This window comes from Thamnophis elegans, chromosome 16 (genome assembly GCF_009769535.1).
Source record: "Thamnophis elegans isolate rThaEle1 chromosome 16, rThaEle1.pri, whole genome shotgun sequence".
Lineage (NCBI taxonomy): Eukaryota > Metazoa > Chordata > Lepidosauria > Squamata > Colubridae > Thamnophis > Thamnophis elegans.
The window spans coordinates 25,798,700-25,825,784 of NC_045556.1; the positions used below are offsets into that span (position 1 = coordinate 25,798,700).

Sequence of the window (27,085 nt, forward strand, 5' to 3'; positions counted from 1 at the left end):
GTTAAAATATTATTAAGAACCAAATTAAGAAAGCTAAGAGCCGGATTGGATGATGATGCTCACACATTGTAAGTCAGATGTTTAGACTGGATTTGGCATTTTTTTCCACCTATCAAGTCCTGCCCAAGGATTTGGGAGAAGCAGATGTTGTTGTGCAATCGTATCAAAGGTATTACTGCAGGATGTGAGCTCTTCCAAGCCAAGCTGTCTTTTGCAATTTACTAATGGTAGTTTTATCAATGCTGATGGTGCTCAAATGGCACTCCAGATGTTACAGGCTGAGCCATCTTCCAAGAGTCAGAAGGGAGAGATGCCCAGAGCCGGGTGGCCACCAAGAGAAGATCTAGCTTTTAGTCTGCCTCAGCCAGAAATGAATGCATCCAGCTACTACACCCCTTTTCATGTAGTTGAAGTGATGAAGCTGTAAGTTCTCCTTTGAACTCTGGCCTAGGCACTCACCTTGTCTCCTGGCGGATTCTCCCTCCAGATGCATGTATTCCAGATGTGCAATAAGCATATCGTGCAAGCTCAAGAGCTGAAGGAATTGAATGTTGAAGACAGTGAGAAATTTGCTTCTTCATGGACACAACAGAGTTTTGCACCTGCTGCCCTTCATGCCCGCCTGTAGTAGAGAGGGCGTTGGAAGAAAAAAAATCCAGTTCCAAGCTGGGAATAAAATGGAGGCTGGTTGGAAAGAAAGATTCTGTTTATTGGTGAACAGAACCAACACACACAGTGTACAGTTCTGAGTCAGCTGACAAAATAGAGTTGAGAGCGGGTGGATTTTATACCTTCTGGATCTTTATGTAGGGATCATGGTTGGTTCTATAAGCAAAAGAGGAAATGCAAATCCTAGGTGTTTGTCTGAGCTAATCTTGTCAATCTTTGGCTTGTTGCTTATCTGAAGTTTCTATCTGACCCAGTCTTTCTGAATGGATTACCAAATCTGCATTTCTAAAAGCTGGCCTTCTCCGTTTCTGCTTGGGGCAGGGAGACTGGGGCTGGCTCCTGCCTCCCTTGATATTTTCCCCCAATCCTCCTTTAAAGGAAATATTCTATCCTGCCTTTTTAATATTCCTCAAATATTTCATTCTTTAGGAGGGGTGGGTGTGTCTTGACTTTCTACAAGGAGCAATTGCAAATTCTGGGGCATTAGGGCTTAGAGTAAGGGCAGCTCTCTGCAATTATGGAGTGGCCTTTGGGGAGAAATCCCAGCCTCCTTTGGCTGTTGGTACACCAGGGTGAGACTTTCTGGCCACTCAGCAGTTCCCACAACGTCTCATTTCTGACTCCATTTTGGAGGATGGAAGAGAACAGCAGAGAAAGAGAGACAAAGCACACACAGGATTGGGAGACAAATCAACTTCCAGGCCAGCTTTTCAAAAAGCATTAAAAGGACATTAAAAAAGAAAAAAACCCTATCCAGTCCACTTAAATTCTCATTGATGATGTCCACAAACAATTAAAGACAATTAGAGAGAAGCAGAACGCGACAAGCACCCGGGCCCAGGGGCATGAGGACACAGGCAGGTCTGTTCAGTGGCCCAATCCGATTTTCCACCCACCAAATGTAATTAAGGGGAATTACCGATCCAATTGCTAGGAGGGTCTCTTTATAAATGGGAAGAGCTGAGGGCCCCGTGATTCTTGCTGGCCAGAATGCCAAGCTCTGGGAGGCGGCCGAAGGGAGATGCCTGCCTGGTGCTCAAGGTCCGGGAAGCAGCATCCCTGTACTTCTCCCTGCTCGCTGTCTTCTTGGTTCTTTTGGTGGTGGCCCTCCAAGGCACAGAGCGAAGAGAGAACTTCCCATACAAGGTGCCCCTGGACCCTCAGGGCCTCCTGGAGCTCTCCTGGAACATCAGCTACCACCTGGAGGAGGTGCATTTCCGGATTGTGGCCAAGGAGCTGAAATATGGCTTTCTCTTTGGCATGTCAGACCGTGGTGGCTTTCAGGAGGCAGATCTGGCTGTCCTATGGAGCGATGGGGTCCAGTTCTATTTTGCGGTGGGTAAGCAGGGAAGCAGTTCCTATGCCAAACTTAGACCTGGGCTGGGGGTCTCCTTCCTCTATTGGGATCTCTGTTGATACTGACACGACATAGTTTTTTAATTCCAAGGAGCATGTCCAAGGAAGAGGAAGCCTTGCTTCTATATCTCTGGGGTTAATTCCTTCATTGGTCACTGAGTGGGTGAACCTGGGGGAGGACCAGACCACGAAACAGGCTTTGAGAAGGTCTAGCTCTTGATGAGGGAATAGACAGGGAACTCAAATTTGCAGATGACACAAAACTGGAGGGAATATCCAACATTTTGGAAGATACTCATGATTCAGAAGGACCTTGACAGACAAGAGAAAAGGCCCTCTCCAGTGATATGAAAAGTAAGGTCAGGACTTGGGCAGGAAAAACCAAATGCATGAAATAGAATCGGTGATACCTGGCTCAGCTATTTTCCAAGGCACTTGAATAATGGATGGAAACTGATCAAGGAGAGATTAAACTTAGAAATAAGGAGAAATTTTCTGACAGTGAGAACAACCAATCGAACAGAAGTTGCCTTCGGAGGTTGTGGGAGCTTCATCATTGGGCACTTTCAAGAAGAGACTGGACTGCCATCTTTCAGTAATGGTACAGGGTCTTCTGCTTGAGTGGGGGGTTGGACTAGATGACTTACAAGGTCCCTTCCAATTTGTTAATCTGTTAAAGCTGTAGTAACTTTGAGACAGATCTAAGAGTCTTAGTGGACAACCATTTGAGCATGGGACAGCAGTGTGCTGCAGCTGCCAAAAAAGCCAATGCTGTTCTGGACTGCATCAACAGAGCAAAGGTCTATAGTATACTTGTAAAGCCAAACTTGGAATCCTGCATCCAGTTCTGGTTGCTACAATACAAAAAAGATGTTGAGGCTCTGGAAAGAGTGCAGAGGAGAACAACAAAGGTGATTGGTGATGTAATGTGAAAAACAATTGTAGGAATTGGTCTATCTAGTATAGTGAAAAGGAGGATCGGGGGCAACAACAGAAGTGGGTTTCTGCCGCTTCATCCCGGATCGGACAAGAAGCACTGGATGGAAGCTTGTTAAGAGAGGTCCAAGCTAGAAGTAAGGAGAAATTTCCTGACAGTGAAAACAGTTAATCAATGGAACAGCTTGCCTCTGCAGCTGTGTGGTGCCCCATCACTGGAGGTTTTCAAGAAAAGATTAGGCAGCCATTTGCCTTGGATGCTCTCAAGATTTCTATCTTGGGCAGGGAGTTCAAGGTTCCTTCCAGCCCTAGGATTCTGATTCTAAGTCTGCTATTTTTAAGGTATGAGCCAAGGAACAGTCTGTGTTTGAACAAGCTAATATTAAAACTGCACTGAATGTACTTGAAATTAACATTCATCATTATTTTATGCTTGGTTTAGCTAATTTTTATTTTATTTTTTAAACCATAACTGAAAACAGATTCTTGGGGTTTTATCTTTTAACATGAATTGTCCCTCCTTCCGCGGGGAACTGTGAAGTTTCCGCTGTTCGCCCATGAAGCCAATGTTGAGAAAAGACAGGAGACAAATTTTCTCGGGATGGAGCGACCCAGATTGGGGGTCTGGTAGCCCCTTTTATTGAGATAGGACAAAGGCAGGAGGAGCAATAGCATGTGATTAAAAAACAGCCTGTAAAAGTACAATTTCTAATCTACTGCTTCAGGAAAGTTCTCTCTATATATGGTCAAATCCTGGACGTCAATGGTAGAACACATCTCAGAATGTTATGTTATTCACTATCAGGTTGTTATGGCTTTCTAGGAGTTTGTTTTCTCCTGTGTGATTCAGCGTGACTCTGCAGGCTCTAGTATGAACTAGGCCATGGAGGACACACACCTACACAAGGAACCATATTACAACAGGGAACCTCTACCCCAGAATATAAGATGCCCAGGGGTAATTGCACCTGTGAGCCTGGGTGCTTCCCTGGCAAAGATGAGGCCCAATTGCCCCACTGAAAGGGACTTTTCTGACCAGCCATGCAGGTCAACAAGGCTACATTCTTGCCAGTGACAATATCCAAAGATTAGGAGGGTGGGACACCATCAGAAGGATTACAAGGCAGCAAAAGTCCCCACCCGGAACAAATTCAAAAGATGGGCTGGAGAAATGTCAGGTTCAAAGACCATAGTACACACACACACACACACACTTGTGGTAACACAAGCCCACTCAATGGCTTCCCTTAACTTAAAGCCTGGGGTCTGTGAGAGGTAGTGGGACAAAATGAAATTCAATGTAGAGACAAGTAAAGTCTTGTACTTGGGCAAGAAGAACCAAAAGTACACAAAAAGATGGTGAAACCAGGCTTAATAGTAGAGACTGTGAGAGAGATCTTGGAGTCTTAGTGGACAACCAGCTGAATATGAATCAGCAGTGTGCAGGGGCAGCCAAAAAAGCCAACACATCCTAAACTGCATTAACAGAGAGATATAATCAAAATCAAGTGAGGTACTAACACCACTTTGTAAAGCCTTAGTAAGACCACACCTAGAATACTGCATCCAGTTTTAGTCACCACACTATAAAAAAGAGGTTGAGACTCTAGAAAGAGTGCAGAGAAGAGCAACCAGATGACTGGAGGATGAAACACAGGATGAATGGTTGTGGGAACTACCGTAAGTATGCCTAGTCTAGTAAAGAGAAGGACCAGGGGAGACAAGATAGCAGTCTTCCAATATTTGAGGGGCTGCCACAGACGGGGGGGGAGGTCAAGGTATTCTCCAAAGGCTAAACAAGGAACAATGGATGGAAACTGAACAAGGAGATATTCAACCTAGAAATAAGGAGAATTTTTTTCACAGTGAGAACAATCAACCTATGGAACAGAAGTTGTGGGAGCTTCATCACTGGGAGCCTTCAAGAAGAGACTGGACTGCCATCTGTCAGAAATGGTGTAGGGTCTGCTTGGGAAGGGGGTTGGACTAGATGACCTGCAAGGTCCCTTCCAAGTCTATTAATCTGTTAAACCTAGTGAAGCCATTGAGTGTAAAATCTTTGGTAGATGAGCGTCACAACAAGGAGGCTTAGAGCTGAGATGCCAACTAAGGGGTCTGATCAATGAGGCTGCTGGTGATTTCTGCTAAAGTATGCTTCAGAAACAGAGTCGCTTAAAAGAAAAAGAGCACATTTACTCCAGGAAAATCAAATACTGAGGTATGAAATTTTTCTAAAAGAAGATGCCTTCCACCGAGGCCTAAAGCCTCTTTATGTGAAGAGTAACCCACACCAATGTGGGTCTTACCCAGATGAGTCCCAAGCAGAGTTTTTGCAGAAGCATCTCTGACCTTTTGCTCCCTCACCTCTCCCAGCACTGAGCCTCCTTGGGTCTCTTTCTGAGTAACAGCGGTCATTAGCAAGAAAGAGATGGAGGGGTAAAGCTGGCAGGTGATTCACACCAGCAGTGGCCGAGGCATATTTCCATCTTGGAGACTTTCATCTTATTTCATGAGGCCCGTAGAAGTTCCAGATTGCAAGCAGGGATGCTCAGAGACTGTTTGACCATTTCTGAGCTCTGGTCGTGCAACTGAGGTGGTTGCTGGTCTTTTTACGTCCCTCCCTTATCCCTGACTCTCCTGGATGAATTGTCCCACCCCATAAATATCCTGATGGAGCTGATCTCAGCACAGATTCCAGATCAACCTGCCTTGTTTGGCTTTAGCCTCAGGCCCAGCTTGATGACTGCAAAGAAATGCTTCAGGATTCTTGCAGAAAAACAGAATAATGACTCAAGCTGTAAAATCCTGGATGGTCTCCCCATTCGGACGTTGAGGAGATAGTTCTCTTGTTGCTTCTAACTTGGTGCTTACAAGGAAAATCTCCATGGGATTTTAGTTAGCTCCACAGCCCAAGAAGAATAGAATAGAATAGAAATAGAATGGAATAGGAATGAGAATGGGAATAGAATAGAATAGAATAGAAGCTGGAAGGGACCTTGGAGATCTTCTAGTCCAGCCACCTGCTCAAGCAGGAGAACCTATATACCATTTCAGATAAGTGGCTGTCTAGTTTCTTCTTAAAAAGAAATGTCAGGCGAATCTGGGTCCAGCCCCAGCCAGTCCTGGTGCTAGAAGCTCAGCTGAGGTATTTCTTTGTCAGCCTCTACTCTCCTTGCTTGCTATCGGCTGCCATAGAAATGGGGAAGGAGAGGGCTTGAGATATTTGGGAGGGGGAATTACTGGTGCTGGAGGAGTATGAAAAAGGGAGTTTTGTTCTCACCATCTTCTATGCATGCTGGTGGCCTGTGTTTGGACTTGGTCAAGGCCAACCGTCTCGCATACCAACTTGATGAGGCTTTTTTGAAGATGTACCCCACATGACACCTTAGGGAGTTGCAGATTGGACACTGGGTTGGGGAATTGGGGGGAGGGTGCTGGGTAAATGTTTGATATGTACATGTTTGCACCTTTTTGGCTCAGATCTTGCTTTCCTTTTCACTACTTTCAATTCATCTCTATTCAAATGGAGTTGAGGTTTTTCTTTCTTGGATATAGAAGGAGGCATGCCTGACAGGCATGGCCTTGAATTGGTATTCTTCATGAAATCTATAAATTCCTTATGTGTATAGAGACACCTCCAGAGCTTTTTTCTCTCATGTTGTTTCATGTTGTTAAATCCAAAAAAAGTAATGAGGCGATTCCAAACTAAGTAGATTAGGTGGAACCTACTTTAGCCCTGAATTCATTATGGGCTAAAGAAGCTACAGTTTAGGGACTCACAAAAATTCAGAGTATCCATATTCCAATTTTGCAAGTTCATTGTTACTTATAGTCTTAATTTTGAAAATTTAACAAGGGGACTCCAAGATTTCTTTAGTTAAAGTGCAAATCCCAGACCTGATGCTTAACTGGCCCGCAATGCCCTCTTGATCTCTGCCCTCTGAAATACGAACCTTCTTGTTGCTTCACCTGTAGGATGCCTGGAGTGACCAAGGCACACAGCTGCACATGGACGCCCAGCAGAACTACCATCTTCTGACGGCACAGAGAATTGGCGGTGGGCTCTCCCTCCTCTTCAAGAGGCCCTTTGCCACCTGTGATCCAAAGGATTATCTGATTGAGGTAGAACTTTTAGTCACCTTCTGCTTCAGAAAGCAATTTTGAAAAAGAACTGTCCCAAATCTGAAGAGAAAAATGCAGGGAAGGAGGCAGAATATCCTGAAAATGCTTTGTTTTGAACAATCTAATTTTATGTTTTGAAAATGGAAATCAAAACCTCAAGTCTGAATTGCTGAACTTTTAAATCTCCATTCTCCTTTTTTTTTTTTTTTTAAGAAAACAGTTCTTTGGTTTTCCCTGCCTGAATGGCTTCGTCAGTCTCTCTTGTATGTTGACCTTCCAGGCTGTTGACCCTTCACTTCCATCTAACAGGGCTCATGGCAGTTGAAAGCAGCCCAAATCTCATAATATTAACTGGCCCGCAATGCCAGAAGAGAGAAAGTAAAGAACACAGAGAGAAATAATGCTGCAATCCTGAATTTTGTGGCATCGTTCATGCTAACTTGCTCAAATATTTTAGAGAGGGCCTGTGACAAGTTTTCCTCCTCACAGTTTTGTCAGGGCTTGGAGAGGGAATAGACTATTTTAATAGTAAGGAATAACTCCCTCACCTACAAATATGGATGGCCCCAGCTCTGGGGGTATTTCACAAAACAGGTAGTCTTTGTTTAGCAACCACAATTCTCAGAAGCAAAGAAGTTGCTAAGCGAAACCACAACTGTGTTTATGACCTTACTTCAGCTTTCTTTTACTATACAGACTTCCAGATCTCAAATGTGAAAACTGGTTGCACAGTTACTTCTTCATCACCATTTAGTGAAGGGTCACTGAATGAGTCAGTTGCTAAATGAGGAATATTGGTAGAGCAAAGCAGCCCAGATTGAGTGAATGATGCCTTTGATGAACTGCTTTTTGATGGATATGTGTGGTGACCTGGGGCTTGGCACAAAGAATGTGAGTCTCTTTATTGGCTCCAGCTTTGACCCAATGTCTCGTTACTCTCCGGCCTGGAGAAAAACTCTCTCACAAGCCTGCAGCAGCCTCTGTTTGCAGATACTCCAGTCCAAATGCTGTAAGCAGAATGACTGCAATCAATCACCCCAGCAGGGCAAGTAATGAGTTCAAGAAGTGAATAATCCCAACAAGGCAAGATAAGCACACAGAAGCACAGCAATAAATTCAAACAGTCAGGAAGAATGCCAGAAATGCAGGCCACAACTCTCAACACTAGATGAACTCAGTGTATGATTGCTGTGCTTTTTAACTGTGTATGGTCTTTATGTTTTGTAATTTTGTCTGTTTTTCCCCCTCCCTTGAATTGTGAGCCGCCCTGAGTCCCTTTCAGGGAAAAGGGCGGCATACAAATAAAGTAAAATGAAAATGAAATGAAAAAATGAAATGAATGAAATTGTTCCTGACAAACGCCCCTCCCAACTGCCTCTCCTTTAAACTCCATCCCCAGGTGTGCCTTGGGAAGGGAATCAGGGCCCTTTCCTTCCTCGTAAACCACACAACCGTTGTTGCTCTCTTTTGCATTCTTCCCTGCGTGCCCTAGGATGAGGAAGGTCTTCGTCTTCATCAGAACCCCCTCTTCTTGTTCTACCTCTTCCCTGCTCTGCCCAGCCTGACTTTTCCCTTCCCCAGCTTCCTCCACAGCCATCAGAGCCCCATCTCAGATTCAGACTCTGATGGGGGCATGACAGAATGTATTTAGTGAGAGTGGATCATTTTATTCACCCTTATGGACTGAGTAAGTTATACCTATTGTAAAAATAAGAAATATTAAATAATTAAATATATAAGCAAGCCCGCATTATGCCATCAAAGCCCCAAAGGGGCCTTTCTAGATTTAGACTGTGATGGGAGCCAACCCCCTTTGAGACCAAACAAGCTGAGGCCAAACAAGCTAAGCTGCAGAAATGGATCGCAAGGCCAGCTGACCTAAAATTTTAGAAAAATCTGAAGAGCAATGCTGCTAGTTTTCTTTAAAAAAAAAACATTGCTGAACGTTTACAATTTGTTGGAATTTCTATGTGCTCGTGTGGCTTCAGTATTTTTAATTTCAGTTAAGAGAAACTGTTGGACTCAAATGTAAGGATATTCTACGGCAAACGTACATTTAGAATAGTCATTGAAATCTTGTGTTCAAGAGATTCGTCCTTATGGAGCTCAGTGGCCAAAACACAGGCCGCTGGATTGCACTGAGGCTTAATTGGCAATTATTATCTGGCATTCCCTGTTTTATGATGCAGTCTTAAGGTGGTTAGACTCTGCTGGGAATTCTTTTCAGTGCTGTGCTCATTTCCATGATGGCATCTCTTACAGAGGATGCTGCTCCCTGTTTAAATTAGCCCTTCAGCCAGCCTTGGGGCTCTGATCATTCTCCAACCCAAGGAAGCCTTTTCAGTGGCCACTGTTTTCTTTCTGAGCTTCTTCCAGCCAGCAAGCGAGTCCACCTAAATCGGGCTGCCCAGCTTTATCCTTGGTGGCTCAGAGAGAGTGCTTGATGTCTTCCCTTCCAGGATGGAACTGTGCATCTCATTTACGGCATTTTGGAGAAACCAGCTCCGTCTCTCGAAGCCATCAATATTTCTGCTCTGCTCCGGAAGGGACTGCAGCGGGTGCAACTTCTAAAGCCCAAGATCCAAGTTCCCCCACTGCCTGGGGACCTGAAGACCATGGAGATCCGAGTCCCAGACGTGACCATTCCCCACCAGGAGACCACATACTGGTGTTACATGATCAAACTTCCGGATGGCTTTGAAAAGCATCATATTGTCATGGTGAGTAGAAACCCTGCCTCCCCCTTTTCTTTCTCCCTCACAGATTCAGGTTCAAGTCCTCCAAGGTGCTTTGCAGGGGTCCAATTCTTTCTGAATCATGGCCATCTTGTGCAAGATAGCCACTAACAAGTGTTGGAAGAAATATCCATCTGGTTCCGTTCCAAGTGAGGAGAAAGACACTGAAAACATGGAGCCTGCTTGGAAAGATGGTTTGTTTGTTTGTTCCATAAACATTTTGAATACATTTTATTGTCAGGGTATATCATTTACAAAGAAACAGAGAAAGAACAAAAAGAAATATTAACACGTGTACTAACAACAATAACAATAATATAACAGAATAATTTTAAGGGTTTATTGATGGACAGGACCACATGGTTTGAAGTCCTGGACAGCTGAACACAATTGTTGAGAGTGAGGGTTATTTATACCCTCTCTTGGGCATAAAGCTTGAGCTTCCTGTTCCTGTGCAAGAACATGTCTTCTAGTGCAGTGTTTTTCAACCTTGTCAACTTGAAGATGTCTGGACTTCAACTCCCAGAATTCCCCAGCCAGCATTCGCTGGCTGGGGAATTCTGGGAGTTGAAGTCCAGACATCTTCAAGTTGACAAGGTTGAAAAACACTGTTCTAGTGGTTGTCAGACTCTCGTGGGGCGTCAGCAGGGGTGATAGCTAACTTTTTAGGTTGTCTGAATTAAGTTTGATTGAAGCCTGGACTCTCTGAGATGATATAATGAGGAGGCTTGTGTCTCGAAAGAGTGTTGGGCCATTCCTATTGTGTCTTAATGTCTTTGTCCTGGTTTGGATCTTGAGTGAGGCCTGATCCTACCGTTTTGCCTTTGTTCAAAATATCCTGTCTTGAATGGATGACCAAAACTGCATTTCTAAAAATTGGCCTCGGCTTAGTATCTGCTTGGGAGCAGGGAACTGTGGCTCTGAGTTTCTGTCTTTAGAAACATGTTTCTCCTTCAGGGGAAATATAATATTCTGCCTTTTTAAATATATTGTAAAATATTTCATTCTTCTAAGAGGGGTGGATGCTAACTTTCCACACAAGGATTGCAACCATCCCCAGTGGCCCCATCTATGCAGCCAGCATCCTACTCAGTCAAGATTGAAAAAAATCCAAAAAATATGGTGATTATATTGTTTCCCCCTTTTCCAGCTTTCAGCAAAGGTCTCTTCCAATGGTTAGATTAGATGGAAGCTTTGCAGAGTCCATTTCAAATGCAGTGGTTGAAGTACTTCTTCCATCACGGTAAAACATCATCATTACAAGTTACAGATTAACAGAGTTGGAAGGGACCTTGTAGTCCAACCCCCCACCCAAGCAGGAGACCCTACACCATTTCTGAAAGATGGCAGCCCAGTCTCTTCTCCTCCTTTTTCGTCATCATATTTTTAGCCTTAGTTCCAACGTTCTTCCGCATTGTGCAAAGGAAGGAAAAGTGGATCCCGCCTTGTCCAACTATTCCTTCTGCCTCTTGGGGGCAGGAAGAGGAAGGGGGAGAGGGGTGTCCTGCCTCTGGCGGGAAAAACATTTCCCACGGCTGGGACTCAGCGGTGCCCCCGCATGCTGCGTGAACTGGGCCTCTTTAGTTTGGCATCATTGGAGCGAAGGCCTTGGCCTGGGTTTAGTTCTCACGGGGATTTCTGAGAATCTAGCTAGCATGTTGTGTGAACCCAGAAGAGAGGGCTAACTAAGCTGACTGTGCTATTTCTTCGTATCCAGCAGGAGGAAGGAGGTTCAGTCCCCTCATCACAGTCAGCCTACGGCCATTTTCCATTTTTGTGGATTTTCAGATGAGCGAGCAATGCTGATGCTCCACCTGATTCATTTTGAGATCAAGGAGATTCCTCTTTGCAGAAGAGCCCAATGGGGACTTTCCAGTGTGGCTTCTCACACTGGTGAGGGGACTTTTATCCACCCTAAATTGTCTGCCTTTAAGGAGATGAAATGGAGGATTTGCTTCTCCTGTCAAGAGTGTTTGCAGGGCTTGGAGTGTGACTACCTCTTCCCTTCCTCCCTCAGTATGAGCCGGTGGTCACAGGTGGCAATGAAGCCCTGGTGCATCACATGGAAGTCTTCCAGTGCAGCCCCCACTTCCCAGCCTTCCCCCACTACAGCGGCCCCTGCCACTCCGAGATGAAGCCGCAGCGCCTGAATTTCTGTCGGCACGTCTTGGCTGCCTGGGCGATGGGTGCGCAGGTGAGCCTCAGGGGCCTTAACCAGGAACTGTGGGGGGAGAAAGACCTGGGTGGGAAGCCCCCCTGGCTCCGCTGTCCTCAGACGATGCTTCAGGAAATGTCCAGGCTGTTTTTGGCCCCAAATCGGCCATCCTGGCCTCCAGCAACATTTTTTTCCCCCCACACCTTGTTTTTTAATTTAAATATACTTTTTTATTTTCCATTTTCATAACATATAATCACATGTATACTATTACATAGCCAATATCCTATTGTATTAAGTAGTAATTACATCAGTTCCTCTTGCCATCAACGCTCAGAAAGATAAAAACCCATTATTAGCCCTTCTGCTCTCCATACACCTCTTTCTTCTACCTCTCTCCTACCTCCTTTCTTCCCTCCATCATCCTTTTCTACTCTACTTCCCCTTCCTTTCACCTTCTCCTCTCTCTTCATTCCACTCCTCCTTATCCTCCTCATCTTCCCCCCTTACACTCCTATCCCTCTCTTCCTATTTTTCTTCTCTCCTGTTTCCCACTCTTCCTCTCATTCACTTGGTGTATTTCAGCTTCTGAGCAAACTCCATTCTATGTTGATGGTATTTATGCTTCCATATCAATATACTTAACATATCTTAGTTTTAAAGAAAAAATAAGAGAAGACAGTATACATGTGCAATCATATTACTTTAAAATCTAACACCCCTTGTCAAGCCTAATATACATCCTACCCTCCCCCCCTCAACCCCAACCCCCCCTCCAGCCTTCCCTCCCCCGACTTCCCAGAACCCATACACGGTATAAATCTTTAACAAAAACAGTCTAAAATATATTTGAAAAAAAGAATAGAAAATTGATAACATCTTTAAATTGAGCTCCTCCTTGTTAGGCTAACTTTAAACAGTTTATATCATTCCTAATCTTAATCATAAACTATCTGGAATTTCTTAGTCCCATATTTATTTTGTATATAATCGATCCATTTTTTCCAGTCTCGTTTATATCTCTCGTTTGAGTGGTCCTTAAGATATGCAGATATTTTAGCCATCTCGGCTAAATTTGTGACTTTCAATATCCATTCTTGAATTGTAGGCAAATCTTCCTTCTTCCAGTATTGCGCCACCAACAATCTAGCTGCAGTTATTAAGGGCAGAATCAAATTAATCTCTACAGCTGTACCATCAGTAATTATACCTAACAAAAATAACTGAGGAGTAAACTTTGTCCTTTTTTAAAGAACATTTTGCATAATCCACCATATTTTTATCCAAAATGCCTTAACCTTCTTGCAAGTCCACCATATATGAAAATATGTAGCGTCGAGAGAATCACATCTCCAGCATTTGGGTTGTAAGTTCGGATACATAGAAGCCAACTTTTTAGGATCTAAATGCGATCTATAAAACATCTTATAAAAGTTTTCTCTCAAGTTTTGGGCTTGTGTAAATTTTACATTTCTTACCCAAATCCTTTCCCATGTATCCAACATTATTGGTTCTTCAATATTTTGAGCCCACTTTATCATACAGTCTTTAACTAATTCTGTTTCGGAGTCCATCTGTATTAATACATTGTATAGTCTCTTTATATGCATTAAGCTTTGATCTCTTATTTGTTTAAATAAATTATCCTCGACTTGCATAAAACCAATTTTTTGATCTGTTTTCCACCTGGGCTGTAGCTGTCCCATACTGGAACCATGTTTGTATTACCTTTTCCTCTTTTAATTCATCCAAGGATTTTAGTTGTAATACACCCCTTTCTAGGGTAAGAAGCTGTCTGTAAGTAATTATATCCTGTTTTTGTACTATGTTCATATTTCCTATTGCATGTCTAGGAATTGCCCCCATGGGTATCTTATCATTTAATTTGTATTGGTATTTTTTCCAGACCCGCAGTAAAGCATTCCTTAAAATATGACTTTTAAAATTCTTGTCCAATTTTTTGTTATATAAAGCAGGTAAGCATGCCAGCCACATACCAGATCACACCCCTCAATATTAAATATCCTATCATTTGTTAAATTAATCCAATCACTAATTACAGATAAAGCCACTGCGTCGTAGTATAGTTTTAAATTGGGTAATTTCAAACCTCCCCTCTCACGCGCATCTTGCATTATTTTTAGTTTTACTCTCGGCTTCTTCCCTGCCCATACAAATTTATTAATACCCTTCTGCCATTCTAACAGGTTCACATCTTTTTAAGTATAGGTAGCATTTGGAAAAGAAATAAAAATTTAGGTAAAATATTCATTTTCACTGCTGCTATTCTTCCCAGCAAGGATAACTGTAACTTTCCCCATTTTTTCATCTCTGTCTGTATACTATGCCAAAGTGGTTCATAATTATACTTATATAACTTCCCATTTGAGGTTGAAATATGAACTCCTAAATATTTGACCTTTTTAACTATTGACCTTTTTAACTATTTCGCCTCCAGCAACATTTTGAATGAAGAAGACGTGACCTTCCTCTCCCACCAGGGGTCTCCAAGGCTGCTTGCTCACCTTGTCTCTGGAAAATCGCTTTGCTTGCTCGCTTGTTCCAGGCTTGGGGTTTGGGGCAATGGAGAGCGGTCCAAACAAGGCTGGCTCCTTTGGGTCCCTGTTCTGAAACAGCCTCTTCTGGGCTCCCCAGATTCCCTTGAAGGGATTCTGGGGGCTTGGGGAGGTCTGAGCGATATGGTAAAGCTGGGGCGGGGGGGACATGTAGATCTGCCAGGAGTCCTTCATTGTTTCTTGCCTCCCACCAAGACGGGGTAGTAGTTGAAGCCCAAAGTGCTGTTGCAAACTATCTCACCCTTTGTTAAAAGCTGAGCTAGAAATATTGGGGGACCTTCGGTCTGATGTCCCCAGAGAAGGATTGGCTTGAGCTGCTGAAGTGGGCCAGATCCACCAAGGATCTCTCTTCCTTCCTTCCAGGCCTTTTACTACCCCAAAGACGCAGGGCTCGCCTTTGGGGGTCCCGGCTCCTCCAAATATTTGCGCCTGGAAGTCCACTACCACAATCCCCTGCTATTGGAAGGTGAGTTAGACCCAGCAGACCTGGGCTGGCCCCTGGAGTCTGATGCTGAGGCTTTGGGGATCAGAGAGAGAACAGAGGGGAGGGAGGGAGGAGAGGAGAAGGGGCTTTCTTCAGGAGGAACAAGGCAGCCGTCTCACCCTCCATCTTTCAGGCTGCCTCTTCCCCTGCCAAGGTCTCTCCTGGCTTTGCCTGAATTGAGCCAGTGGACCCTTTCTTGCAGCCTTGCCTCCTTCAAAGCGAAGGAAAGCAGCCTCCGACCAGCTTGGAGCTGAAAAAGGGCCACCCTGTCACTTTACAGATCTCCATAGGGGGCCCTGCTCCCCCTTCCCCCCTGTGAAAGCTCCCCCCATCCCTGCTGTCTTTCGCTGACCTGGGAAGGAGCCTCCCCCTTATCCCAGCTAACTCAGTCAGCACGCTTTCCTCTGTTTGCACTGCCTTGTTTTGACAGCTGGGAGGTTTAAAAAAGGAAGTGGGGAGGGGCCACATTTCCATACTCAATTGCTGTTCTTGAAGGGTAATTTTAGACAAGTGCAGCCTCTGGGCTGTGCTATTTCGCACCTAGGGCTGAGAGGTATGGCAGTTCTGGCGAATGAAAGCTTTGCAGTCCTTCGTTTCCACCCATAAGATCCCCGGCACCTTGATGCACCTCCGCTGAAGTGCAAGCCAGGTGGAGAAGAAGCCGCCCAGCAGCTGTCTCTGGCTGCAGCCCCAGGGCCTCCTGGGAAGATAGCGCTACTCTGATGGCCACCAGCAATGTGGCCGGTAGAAGGGGACAGTCCCCACCTCCCCCCCCCCCAAATCAAGGTTTGCTGGCCTGATCATGGCATCCCTCTCTATTGGGTGCCATGAGGCCTCCCCACGGCCTGCTGCTCCTGAGACTAGTGGTGGGGAGCTTCCGGCTGATTCCTGCCCCCTCCCCAGTTCATGGGCAGCTGAAAGCTGCCTGTCCCCCACCCCTGCCCTTAAGCCATCACGAGGGCATTGGTTCCACTGGTTGATGACCTTTCCTCTTCTGGGGAAATCTGGGGTCAAAGAATATCTGGGCAGGAAGCAGCTGCTCAAGTGATCTGAACTCTCCATTTAGATTGGAGGCAGAAGAGGACTGCTCTCCTGCATGGAAGAGGGAAGAAACCAATGTGGCTCCCGAAGGCTGAGCTGCTGCTCCTGATCAGATCTGGCAGCTTCCATCGGCCTCATCAGAACTCACTTTCCGCTCACCACCTCTGATTGCCCACCTCTGGCAAGCAGGCAAGGGGTGACTGGATGGCAGTTGGGTAGCAATACCAGTCTTTATAAAGCCTTAGTAATATCCCACCTAGGACACTGCATCCAGTTTTGTTCACCGCACTATAAAAAAGATGTTGAGACTCTAGAAAAAGTGCAGACAAGAGCAACCAGGATGATGAGGGGACTGGAGGCTCAAACATAGGATGAACGGTTGCAGGAACTGGGCATGGCTAGTCTAGTGAAGAGAAGGACCAGGGGAGACAAGATAGCAGTCTTCCAATATTTGATGGGCTGCCACAGAGAGGAGGGGGGGGGGTCAAGTTATTCTCCAAAGCATCTGAAGGCCAGTCAAGGAAGAATGGATGGAAACTGACCAAGGAGAGATTCAACCTGGAAATAAGGAGAAATTTCCTGACAGTGAGAGGAATCAACCCATGGAACAGAAGTTGTGGGAGCTTCGTCCCTGGAAGCTTTCAAGAAGAGACTGGAGTGCCATCTGTCAGAAATAGTGTAGGGTCTCCTGTTTGGGCGGAGGGTTGAACTAGAAGACCTCCAAGGTCCCTTCTAACTCTGTTAATCTAATCTAATCTAATCTAATCTAATCCATGGTTAGCAATGATGAGGAGGACTTGAGGTCCTGGTGGAGCTCTCCCTGCCAAAAGCCCATCCTGGAACCAGGCCCAGGGCCTCCCTCCTTTGACCTGGAAGGACTGCTGGATGTCTCATTGCAGAACCTGGCGATTCTTTCAGGGCAGAACCTGCCCGGGGGGAAGGGGCTTTCCCTCTACTTTCTACTGCTTGTACTTGTCTTCCTGGGATGGTTTGAAGGAGGCTTTTTGGGCTTCAAGGAGACCTCTGTTTTTACCTTCCCATAGCTCTGTCCTGGGGGGCACCCCCTGAAAACAAGGAGGGAAGCAATTCCCCTTCAACCCAAACGAACACTCTGATTCAGCCTTTGTTTTCTGGGCAAGAGTTGTGTCCGGTGAGCCTTTGGCCGGTCGTCAGAGCACGTCAGAGGTTGGCAGGAGGACCACCTGGCCATCCCATCTTCAGAGAAGGCACAGAAGAAGTCCCTTTCCTGAAGAAATGCCTTCGGTGTCCTTCAGGGAACTCATGGCTGGCCTTGCTGGGCTTAGGTCTGGGGGGACTCCCATGGGGCAGTGGAGTTGCCAAAGGACTGGAGAGGCAGATTGTTTAGCATATGGGATCAGCCAATAGGCACTGCCAGGACCCGAAGGGCATTATAGATCCTCCCACTCTCCCAGGGCAAAAGGGCTGCTGTAATTTCCAGGCCCCAGACAAGAAGAGCAGGAGACTCAAGGAGAGGAAAGGCCCGGTCTCTTCTCAAGACAGCCTATCCCAGTCCCAGCTACCATGAGAGGCAGATGGCAAATGGGAGCCTGACATCACCGCTGGGATCCTTTATGAGTAGAGTGCTTCTTTCCAGGGGGGTCTTCAGCAACATCAAAGAGACTGTCCATGCCATCCTGCTGACCCCTTGGGATTCTGCCCATAACTTAACTTGGGCCCCGCTGGGGTGCTTCTTGCAAGGAAGGCGGTGCCCATTATTCAGCAGTCTTTGTGCAACACCCCCCTCCCCTTTGCTTCTTGCTAGGCCACCACGACTCCTCCGGAATCCGACTCCATTACACGGCCTCCCTCCGACAGTATGATGCAGGGATCATGGAGCTGGGCCTGGTCTACACGCCCGTGATGGCAATTCCCCCTGGCGAAAGCCATTTCTTCCTCACCGGCTACTGCTCGGACAAGTGCACCCAGCTGGTAAGGCCTCTGCTGTTTTCTTAGGCTGCCTTTCTAACCTTGCAGATCTTGGGCTGTGGGAGGGGTCCCTTCTCTTCTCTCTTAAAGTGGAGAAGTTGCTGCTTGGGGGGGGGCATGGCCTGCAGCACTTCCAGTGACTATCCCCTTCCTTCTTTCCTTCCTCCTGCCTGCCTCCCCCCTCCTTCCTTCCTTCCTTCCTTCCTTCCATCCTCCTGCCTGCCTTTCCTCCTTCATTCCTTCCATCCCCTTTCTTCTTCCTTCTTTCCTTCCTTCCTCCTGCCTGCCTCACCTCCTTCATTCCTTCCATCCCCTTTCTTTTTCCTTCTTTCCTTCCTTCCTTCCTTCCTTCCTTCTTTCCTTCCTTCCTCCTGCCTGCCTCACCTCCTTCATTCCTTCCATCCCCTTTCTTTTTCCTTCCTTCCTTCCTTCCTTCCTTCCTTCCTTCCTTCCTTCCTTCCTTCCTGCCTGCCTGCCTGCCTGCCTGCCTGCCTGCCTGCCGGCTGGCCGGCTGGCCAGTCAACCAGCCATTCTTTTTAGTCAGTCTGATTCTAAATGACGTCCAAATTCCCCAATTGGTTAAAAAGACCAATTTACATGGAAACGCTGGTCGCTTCCTTCCCATCCACAAGGCAGCAGTGGCATCCCACCCAGCCCCCCTGTCTAGTTGCAGAGGAGCTAGGAACACCTGAGGGGGGACCCCTGTCTTCCCTCCCATAGCAGAGCCTGGCAGGAGCCCCATTTGAGTGCCCCCTTCTCAGCTTATGGCTACCCTAAAAGTCCAGGGCTCCCTTCACGTATCAGTTCCCTCAGCTGCAGTGCCTTCTAGGACCCTCTGAAAAATGGGAGAGGGGAGAGATCCAGAGCTGAAACTTCATTTCTGATCCTGCCTTGCATTCAGCGGGTGAGAAGCAAACGGCGGGCAACCTAGCGCTTTCCCTAAAGGGCACTCTGGGAAGCTGCAGCTGTGCCTTTGCCCGCAGCCCACCCTGGGCCCACCAGGTCTGGCATCAGGCAGAGTCTTCACCTGCAATGCCCCTTCCTCCGAGGGTCCTCCCCCCCCCCGATCCCCTCCCAGGGGAGTGTTCTCCCTGCGAAGGAATGGGCTCATCTTCCTCCTCTTCCCTGCAGGCTTTGCCACCTGACGGGATCCACATCTTTGCTTCTCAGCTCCACACCCACCTGGCTGGGAGAAGCGTGGTGACCACGCTGTCCCACGAAGGGAGAGACTGGGAAATTGTCAACAGGGACAGGCACTACAGCCCTCACTTCCAGGTACCCAGGGGACGGCATTGTGGTCTTCCCTCTCAGTGACGGATGTGTCTCTGCTGCAAGTAGAAGAGAAACTCAGCCCCCTCCTCAAAGTAGCAGCCATTGCCATCCCCGCCCTCTAAGAAAAAGCAACCATTCTGCTGGGCAAAAGCCTCCCCCCCCCCCAATGGCTCTGAGCAGGCCTTTGTCCAGAGAGCTCCTGGGGAATCTGCCCCACAGGTGCTGTCTCTCTTTCCTCTGGCCCAGGATGGTGCCTTTTCTCAGTGCCAAGGCCGAAGGGCGACTGGGGCTGCTGCAGAGTAGCTGAGCTGCCTTGTGGCTTTTCGGGAGGGGCTGATCTACTTCCTCCTTCTTCCCACTTACCCTGTGGGAGGGCTCTGTGTCTTCTGAGGAGCATGTGCTCAGCTTCTGAGCTGAGAAGGGAAAAAGTGACACAGGGGAGGCCAAGGCGGGCCAGGAGGGGAGCAGGCTGGGAAGCCAGGCAGCAAAGGAGAGTTGCAGAAAGAAACAGATTGCATCAGGACAGCCGTGGAAACCAGGCCAGGCTTGTGAAGCCCCCCCCCCCCAATTGATATCTGTTATAAACCAAAATTATAAAAGGAACATCAAAAGCCAAAGACCATTTTTGCAGCTGAGCCTCGGTGGCGCATTGATCAGAGTGCAGTCCTGCAGGCTATTTCTGCTGTCTGCAATTTCAGAGTTCAAGTCTCACCGGGCTCCAGGTTGACTCGGCCTTTCGGCCTTCCGAGGTGGGTAAAATGAGGACCCAGATTGTTGGGGACAAGAGGCCGACTCTGTAAACTGCTTAGAGAGGGCTGGGAAGCACTGTGAAGCGGTAGATAAGTCGAAAGGGCTGTACTATTACTTTGCAAGCAGCTCCTGATACATTAGAGCCCCTCCTGTGCCAGGGCCTGCATGCTCGTCTTGGTGATGCCAAGACACCACGATCAGAGCTGAGTGGATCAGGCTCTCCCATGAGGGGTTGGGGTCTTCCTCCAAAGCAAAGCCCCTCTGTCGCTCTGGTTTCAGGATGGGAGATGAGCCACGTTGGAAGTCGGCCTGGTGCACCTCGGAGGGAGATGCTCTGGGAGGATTTTGGGCTGAAGCTGGAGCTGCGTTTGGGGGCTGTGATGGCTCCTTTCTGCCAGGGCTCCAGGTGGCACTTACGCATCCCTCAATCTGGTGGCCAGAAGCATTTTTGCGGGGGGGGGGGGCAGCATTATGGAATGGCCTCTTGTTGGCATCCCCCTGGTCTCCAGTGAAAGAAAGCAAGGAAGCAGAGCTTTTGAGGAGGGGACAGGACTTGGCGGCGGGGGGGGGTGGGGGGTGTCCAATGCCATGCATCCAGAGAACAGCTGTTTTGGTTGGTGCTTGTCAAATGCTAAGAATCTTTTAGGATTATGTCAGGATATCGGTCTGCTGAATACACTGAGAATTTGAAGGCAGCAGCATCTTATTCCTGGCCCTCCCCTTCTTTGATACCCTCCCAACCTTTCCTCCCCCCCACATCTTTCTCCAGGAGATCCGCATGCTGAAGAAGGAGGTCTCCGTCTACCCGGTAAGCAAGCGCAGCTCTGCTTTGGGGTGGGGGGGAGACTTAGAATTGCTTAACTAGGAACCAGAATGGGCTCCTCTTTCAGAGCTCCCCTTGTGGAACTGAGGCAGCCCTTTCCCCCTGGGCAGGGGAGCACAGTTGGCCAGAGCAGTTGGCCAGACCAGAGCAGCCAAGGAGGAACAGCCAGGTACCCCGTCTTCCTCCCTGGCTCACCTAATGCCTGGCTGGAAGCTTTGCCCCCTCCCCATGCTTCCCCCCCCCGGCCCCCGTGCTCTTCCCTTGAGGACAGATGTCTATGGAGATCCTCAGTCATCCAGGACGTAGCTGTCCCAGAGGTGCTTTTTTCAAAAGGCAAATGGACTTTGTGGTTTTTTTCTTTGAAGATGTTTTGCTCCTCATCCAAGAAGCTTCTTCAGCTCTGGCTGGATGGTGGGGAATGGAATGGATAGTGGTGATATCTATGGATATTTATATCCTTGCAGACAGCTGGCCATTTGCATCCTTTTAGGGGGTCATTGAGGCCACCTGGAGGTTTGTCTCTGTCCTTAGGGTCACCTGAATGGTGCAAATGGGTGTGGAGCCTACTTGGAACTGCTGAAAGGACCGTGTTTTAGACTGGAGATAGATGGTGTCGTATCGCTCCCCCCTCACCTCTGTGGAGAGAGGGCTGTTGAATTTGGACAGAGATGGCCTCTGTGACCCCTCTTTCAAACCAGCGGTCCTCTCTGTCCAAAATGTGGACTTTTCTGCCTTCAAAAGAGTGGGCTTTGTCTTTTGAATGCAGATGGGCTGCTGAATCTAGTCCTGATGTGCTTGTTCTCCTATGTTGAGCCATGCGTTTATGAGAACATAAACCCACCACCATCGGGTCAGAGCTGAAGAAGCTTCTTGGATGAGAAGTGAAACGTCTTCAAAGAAAAAAACATAAAGTCCAGTTGCCTCTTGAAAAAAAGTACCTTTGGGACAACCTTCAGCCGCTGGGCACCCCTGGAGGAGAGTCACAAGGGCATTAGCAGCAGCTGCAGTAGCAACACATAGCTAGCAGCACAGAATTGGGACACTTTAAGACTTGTGGACTTCAATTCCCAGAATTCCACAGCCAGCAAAGGTTAAAGTTGCCAAGGTTGGAGACCCCTGCCTTAGATGTCCTCCTGTAGCTGTAGCATGCCTGCTTTCTGTCGCAGGGCGATGTGCTGAGAACCACCTGCATGTACAACACAGAAGACAGGAATGAGATGACAGTGGTGAGTTGGGCTGGAATTTTGGGCTGGGCTACTTTTGAAATGCTGCCCCAAGACTCAAGTCAGAAACCAGCAATTGAAGGAAGGCTTTCAGTTCACCTGCAGAAGAATGGCCGTCTGCTCCATTGGAGCCCCCACCTCTCCAACTGACCTTCCTATTAGGGAGTCTTCTAACCTTCAGCTTCCAAGCACCCGAAGGTCAGAGAAGGAAGAATGGATGGAAACTGAACAAGGAGAAATTCAATCTAGAAATGAGACATTTCCTGATAGTGAGAGCGGTCATATTAGAATGTTATTCGATTGAAGCAGCTTATTTATACACGTTATAATAGGAAAGGCTTTGCATGAGCTCCCCATCACCAGACCCCCCCGGCCAGCCCAAGAAGGCTGCCAACTCACCAAGGCTGATGAAGGCCTGGAAAAGAGCCCCTGGGGGTCTTCTCTGTGCCCAGCCACCCTGTGCTCCTCTCTTGCCCTCTTGTTCACCACAGCAGAGCAGAGCAAGGGCCCCTGGAATTTGCCGAAAGGCAGGGAGGCCTTTTGGTCCAAGGCCACAGAGATCCCTCAGAAGGGATCTGTGCCTGCTGCCACCTGCCAAACTCGGGTGTTTTGCTGGGAATGCATGGAAGGAGCCTGGCAGCTTCCATGCATTCAAGCTTCCGTGCAAGCCAAGAGGAAGGCAGCACTGCCAGAGATTGGGAGTAGGCTTCTGTTGTCCAGTTGGCAATGTCGCCGCCCCCCCCCTTTGCAAGGGGGGAGGGAGGGAGACAAATCATTATGCTCTCAGGGAGGGAATTTGCATCAGTGGATAACAGTCAGGAATGATTTGCGTCCATAGTCCCGACTGTGGAGCAGGCAAAATGGAGGCAGAGGAGGGAAAATGGTGAGGGACTGGGAAGGCTTTCTGGGGGGGGGGGGAATGCTGAGGAGCTTCACTTCCCTTTTCTGCAGGGAGGATTTGGAATCATGGAAGAGATGTGTGTCAACTACGTCCATTACTACCCCCAGACGGAGCTGGAGCTGTGCAAAAGTGCCATCGACCCGGGATACCTGCACCGCTATTTTCAGCTTCTGGACAGGTAACTCGATGCAGGGACAGCAGCAGCAGCTGGGCATCCCAGGTGGGGGATGGCAATGTTTTTAAGATGAGGTCTCTGCTGCCAAGGGAAGAAGGGCGATTCCTCGGGACGTCTCTCTCCAGGGGCCCTTGCTCTGCTCTGCTGTGGTGAACAAGAGGGCAAGAGAGGAGCGCAAGATGGCTGGGCACAGAGAAGACCCCCAGGGGCTCTTTTCCAGGCCTTCATCAGCCTTGGTGAGTTGGCAGCCGGGACGTCTCTCTGACTACGGACTGAGGAGGGAGTGAGGGCTGCCCCAAGGAGCAGCTCAGCAGGAGGGGGGGCTACATACAGGCTGTGGAGCCCCCTCCTCATCCTGGCAGCTCCCTCACCAGGGAATCCTGAGGCTCGTTGGAGCAAAGGCTGCTGGTTCTCTGCCCCCACCCCCGAGGCTTTAGAAAACGTATTTGGGTGCCTAGAGAGGGAAGAGGGCCTGCTGAAAAGCAGGAGGAAAGGGCCCACCATCATCCCAGGACTCTTCTCAGAAGGCTTCTAAAATCGGAACCGGTTGGATTCACAACCGATGGTGTTCTTTAAGCAATATGTCTTTTTTGGTGAACATTCAGTGACGTTCTTCTGCAGTCCTGGCCTTGGGACTGTCATTGAGCCCGGAATTACAGTTGTAAGTTGTGGCAGTGGTTAAGCAAGTTACAGACTAAGCCTGGTTTGGTAAACTTTTTTTGCAACGGTTGTTAAGCAAATGTTAAACAAATCCATTTTACCCAATGGGCATTTTTTTGCCATACACTAGAAGTAAACACTGTGGAAACCAGCCCCAAATGCCAAAATTCACAGTTGCCTGATTGCAGGATGCTGCAAACATCCATAAATATGAATCAGTTGTCAAATGTTCAAAACACAGTTGTGGGATAGCAAGGGTGTGGGTGGGGGGAGTGTCTGTGCAGTCATACACTTGCCAGGACTTGGGTTGGGGGGGGGCTGTCATAACTTTCCACCCAACTGGAAGACTACCGTGGTAGGATGTGATCCGTAATTATACAAATATGAATACCATTAAAAGCAGAGCTGAGTGCAAAATAGTGAATAACAATATCAATGGCATTTACTATGGACTTACTTACAATAGCACTTATATGCCGTTTTACAGTCCTTTACAACCCTCTCTAAGTGGTTTACAGAGTCAGCCTCTTGCCCCCAACAATCTGGATCCTCATTTGACCCACCTCGGAAGGACGGGAGGCTGAGTCAACCTGGAGCCTGTTGACATTTAACTGCCAAATTGCAGTCAGCCAGCAGTCAGCAGAAGGAGCCTGCAGTCCTACACTCTAACCGCTGTGCCACTGTGGCTCTTATATCCACTTTATACTTGAAAACTCCCTGTGGACAAAGGAGGATGCAACGTAGGATTAGTTTACTGTGTTTTCATTAAATGGGATTGTTTCATTATTACTTTCCTCCTCTTCTTCCCCCTCATCTTCTTTTACACTGAATTTTCTAAAGCAGGTCCTTTGAAAGATGTGTTCCTTATCTCTCCCACACCACTAGACTGAAACTGCAGAGCCTTTGTAAAATCCTTCTGTATTCTTGGCTCTCGTTGTTGGGACCCCTTCCCCCTTCCCCACTTTCCCGTTCCTGATGCACAGCATCTCTCCTCCGGTAGATTCAACGATGAAGACATCTGCACATGCCCAGACACCTCAGTCACCAGGCAGTTTTCTTCCGTCTCTTGGAACCTGTTCAGCAGAGAAGTCCTCAGAGCCCTTTATGACTCTGCTCCAATTTCCATGCACTGCAATAAATCCTCAGCTGTCCGATTTCCGGTAGGAAGGACTCTCTGGGGAACCTCAAGGCGTCCTTGGGCATGCTTGGCTGGAGGGCTCTGCTGATCCCTTGGATTGGGGCTGAATCTGGCCTCTTGCCCATACAAGCCCATCCCTTTTGATTGGGCTTCTATGGGCTCTTGATGAGAGGGAGGGAGGGAGGGAGGGAGGGAGGGAGGGGGGAGAAGTTCCTGTCTGTGTGTGAGAGAGGGTTTGTTTGTTTGTGGCTGAACTATGGCTCTGTTCATGTCCACTGGAAACTTATGAACATCCTGTACCTAGATCAAATTAAGACCCAAACCACTAGGACCTCTAAGAGATGAGCTTCTTGCTGCCTTCCATGGGGCTGGGGGCAGGATGTGATCTCCCTCCCTCCCTCCCCTTCCTTACCCTAACAAGCACCTGAGGTCTCTGCCGTTTGGCTGCTGCACTGCTCCCAGAGCCCCACAGCCCCTGTGATCTTGAACCAGTTTCCGCCTGCCACCCGATTGGCTGGGAGCTAACTGTCCTGCGCAACCAAAGATCCGGGACAAAGAGTGCCTCCATGAATGAGCCAGGTCGAAGGATACGGGGCGGAGGCCCATTGGCCAGGGTGAATGACTAGGGGAGGGCCAGTGGTGGAAGAAAACTGGCTGTAAATGGCGGGAGGCTGGCGGAGAAGGAGGCATGACCAAGGGTGGGAGCCTGGAGGTCCCAGTCAATCCCTGGAAGCTTGGCATTTGAACAAATCAGCCACCTATGGACATAGAAACAAACCCTTCAAAAGAGACAATAAGCTAAGAAAGAAAAAGATCAGAACCAATTGTCTCCACAGCCAACATCTTGGAGGAGTCACCAAGGGCTCGATGACATCAGAAGCGTAGACTTCTGTGGTGTAGACCAGAGAAGCAGGGATTGATACCAGACCATCAGGCAAAAAACAATTCCCTAACCAAGGAACTGTGTGGTAATCTAACGAAGAGAAAAGCTCGGGGTGACGTGATAGCAGTCTTCCAATATCCTAACCCTTAACCTAACCCTAAACCTAACTCTAAACTTAATCCTAAACCTAACCCTTACCTTAACTTGAATCGGCTTGCTTTCAAAGCGCTATTTAAAGTGCCCTTCTTTCTCCGCGCTCGCTGTTGTCGCCCTGTTGATGACGTCAGCGACGCGGTTTAATCGGGCGCACTTTAGTTGAGCGTGGTTTTGTCGTGCCACGGAGCAGGACGTAGGACTGGAAGACCTTCAACTTGGTTGTATATCGTCCTCGGAGTGTGGCCTCACTAATGCAGTATAAAGCGATGCGTTCCCCTTCACACGAACTTGATGCCCTCCCTCTGTTAAGGCAGCCAAGGACTGCGTTGGCTTTTTTGCCAGATGCAGCGGACTCTGGCTCCTCCTGAAGTGTGGGACCCACTAGGACTCTCATGGTTACTACAGGAAGGGCTTCTCCAGGTTCCAGGGGTGAGGTTGAGGTCCTTCTGCCCCTGCAGCTATATAAGTCAATGCTTATCTGTCTTTTCCAAGTAAGGTGGGGCATATTGTCACCTGGCTTTGTAGGTGATTGATAGCTTGGACTCCAGACCCTTAAAATCTCCATTTTCTCTCTAGGGTGAATGGGAAAAGCAACCTTTACCGAAAATCACCCAAGTATTGCCCACGCCAGCGCCTGCTCACTGTGAAGACCATAGTCCTCTGGCCCCCACCCGCCTCAAGTTAGCAAGGGCTCAGTGAGGCTGCCCTTGGGCCTCTCTCGTCCCTTCTCAGCTCTGCTGTGTTGATACTTCAGATCTGGAAGGCTTTGCTTAGGGAGGAGAGGAGGTTCTCCTGCTTGAGCCAGGGGGCTGGACTAGAAGACCTCCAAGGTGCCTTCCAGTTGTATTCTAAAATTTTAAGGTGCCATGGACAGTAGCCTTCCTTCTAGTAGCTGTGCTCCCTGAGCAGCCAAGGAAGGGCTCTGATCTGCAGTCAACTGGATTTTGCCTGTCCTGCCTTGGAAATCATTGGGGATGCCTGCAGCGCTTAAGACGGAGTGGGAATTCCAGCCTCTTCCAGCTCAGATGCTGCAGATGGGCACACGTGCTCCTCCCCTCATTCCAGAAGGATGTTCTCAGGCAT

At 48.0% G+C, this 27,085-nt stretch overlaps 1 protein-coding gene across 1 annotated transcript; it reads left to right on the forward strand.

Moving 5' to 3' along the window:
* DBH (dopamine beta-hydroxylase) lies at positions 1 to 26,701 on the forward strand. Its single transcript, XM_032233182.1, has 12 exons — positions 1 to 2,004; positions 6,937 to 7,083; positions 9,543 to 9,803; positions 11,836 to 12,012; positions 14,913 to 15,015; positions 17,858 to 18,024; positions 19,153 to 19,296; positions 20,813 to 20,851; positions 22,033 to 22,092; positions 23,041 to 23,168; positions 24,826 to 24,985; positions 26,579 to 26,701. The coding sequence occupies exons 1-12, from the start codon at positions 1,660 to 1,662 to the stop codon at positions 26,699 to 26,701; spliced, it is 1,854 nt and encodes a 617-aa protein (XP_032089073.1). The 5' UTR covers positions 1 to 1,659.
* Positions 26,702 to 27,085: the final 384 nt, after the last annotated feature.

Coding starts and splice junctions, on each gene's coding strand:
- DBH (XM_032233182.1), top strand. CDS start 1,660: ATGCCAAGCTCTGGGAGGCGGCCGAAGGGAGATGCCTGCCTGGTGCTC. Junction 15,016..17,857: donor CAATCCCCTGCTATTGGAAG/GTGAGTTAGACC, acceptor GCTTCTTGCTAG/GCCACCACGACTCCTCCGGA. Junction 24,986..26,578: donor CCTCAGCTGTCCGATTTCCG/GTAGGAAGGACT, acceptor TTTTCTCTCTAG/GGTGAATGGGAAAAGCAACC.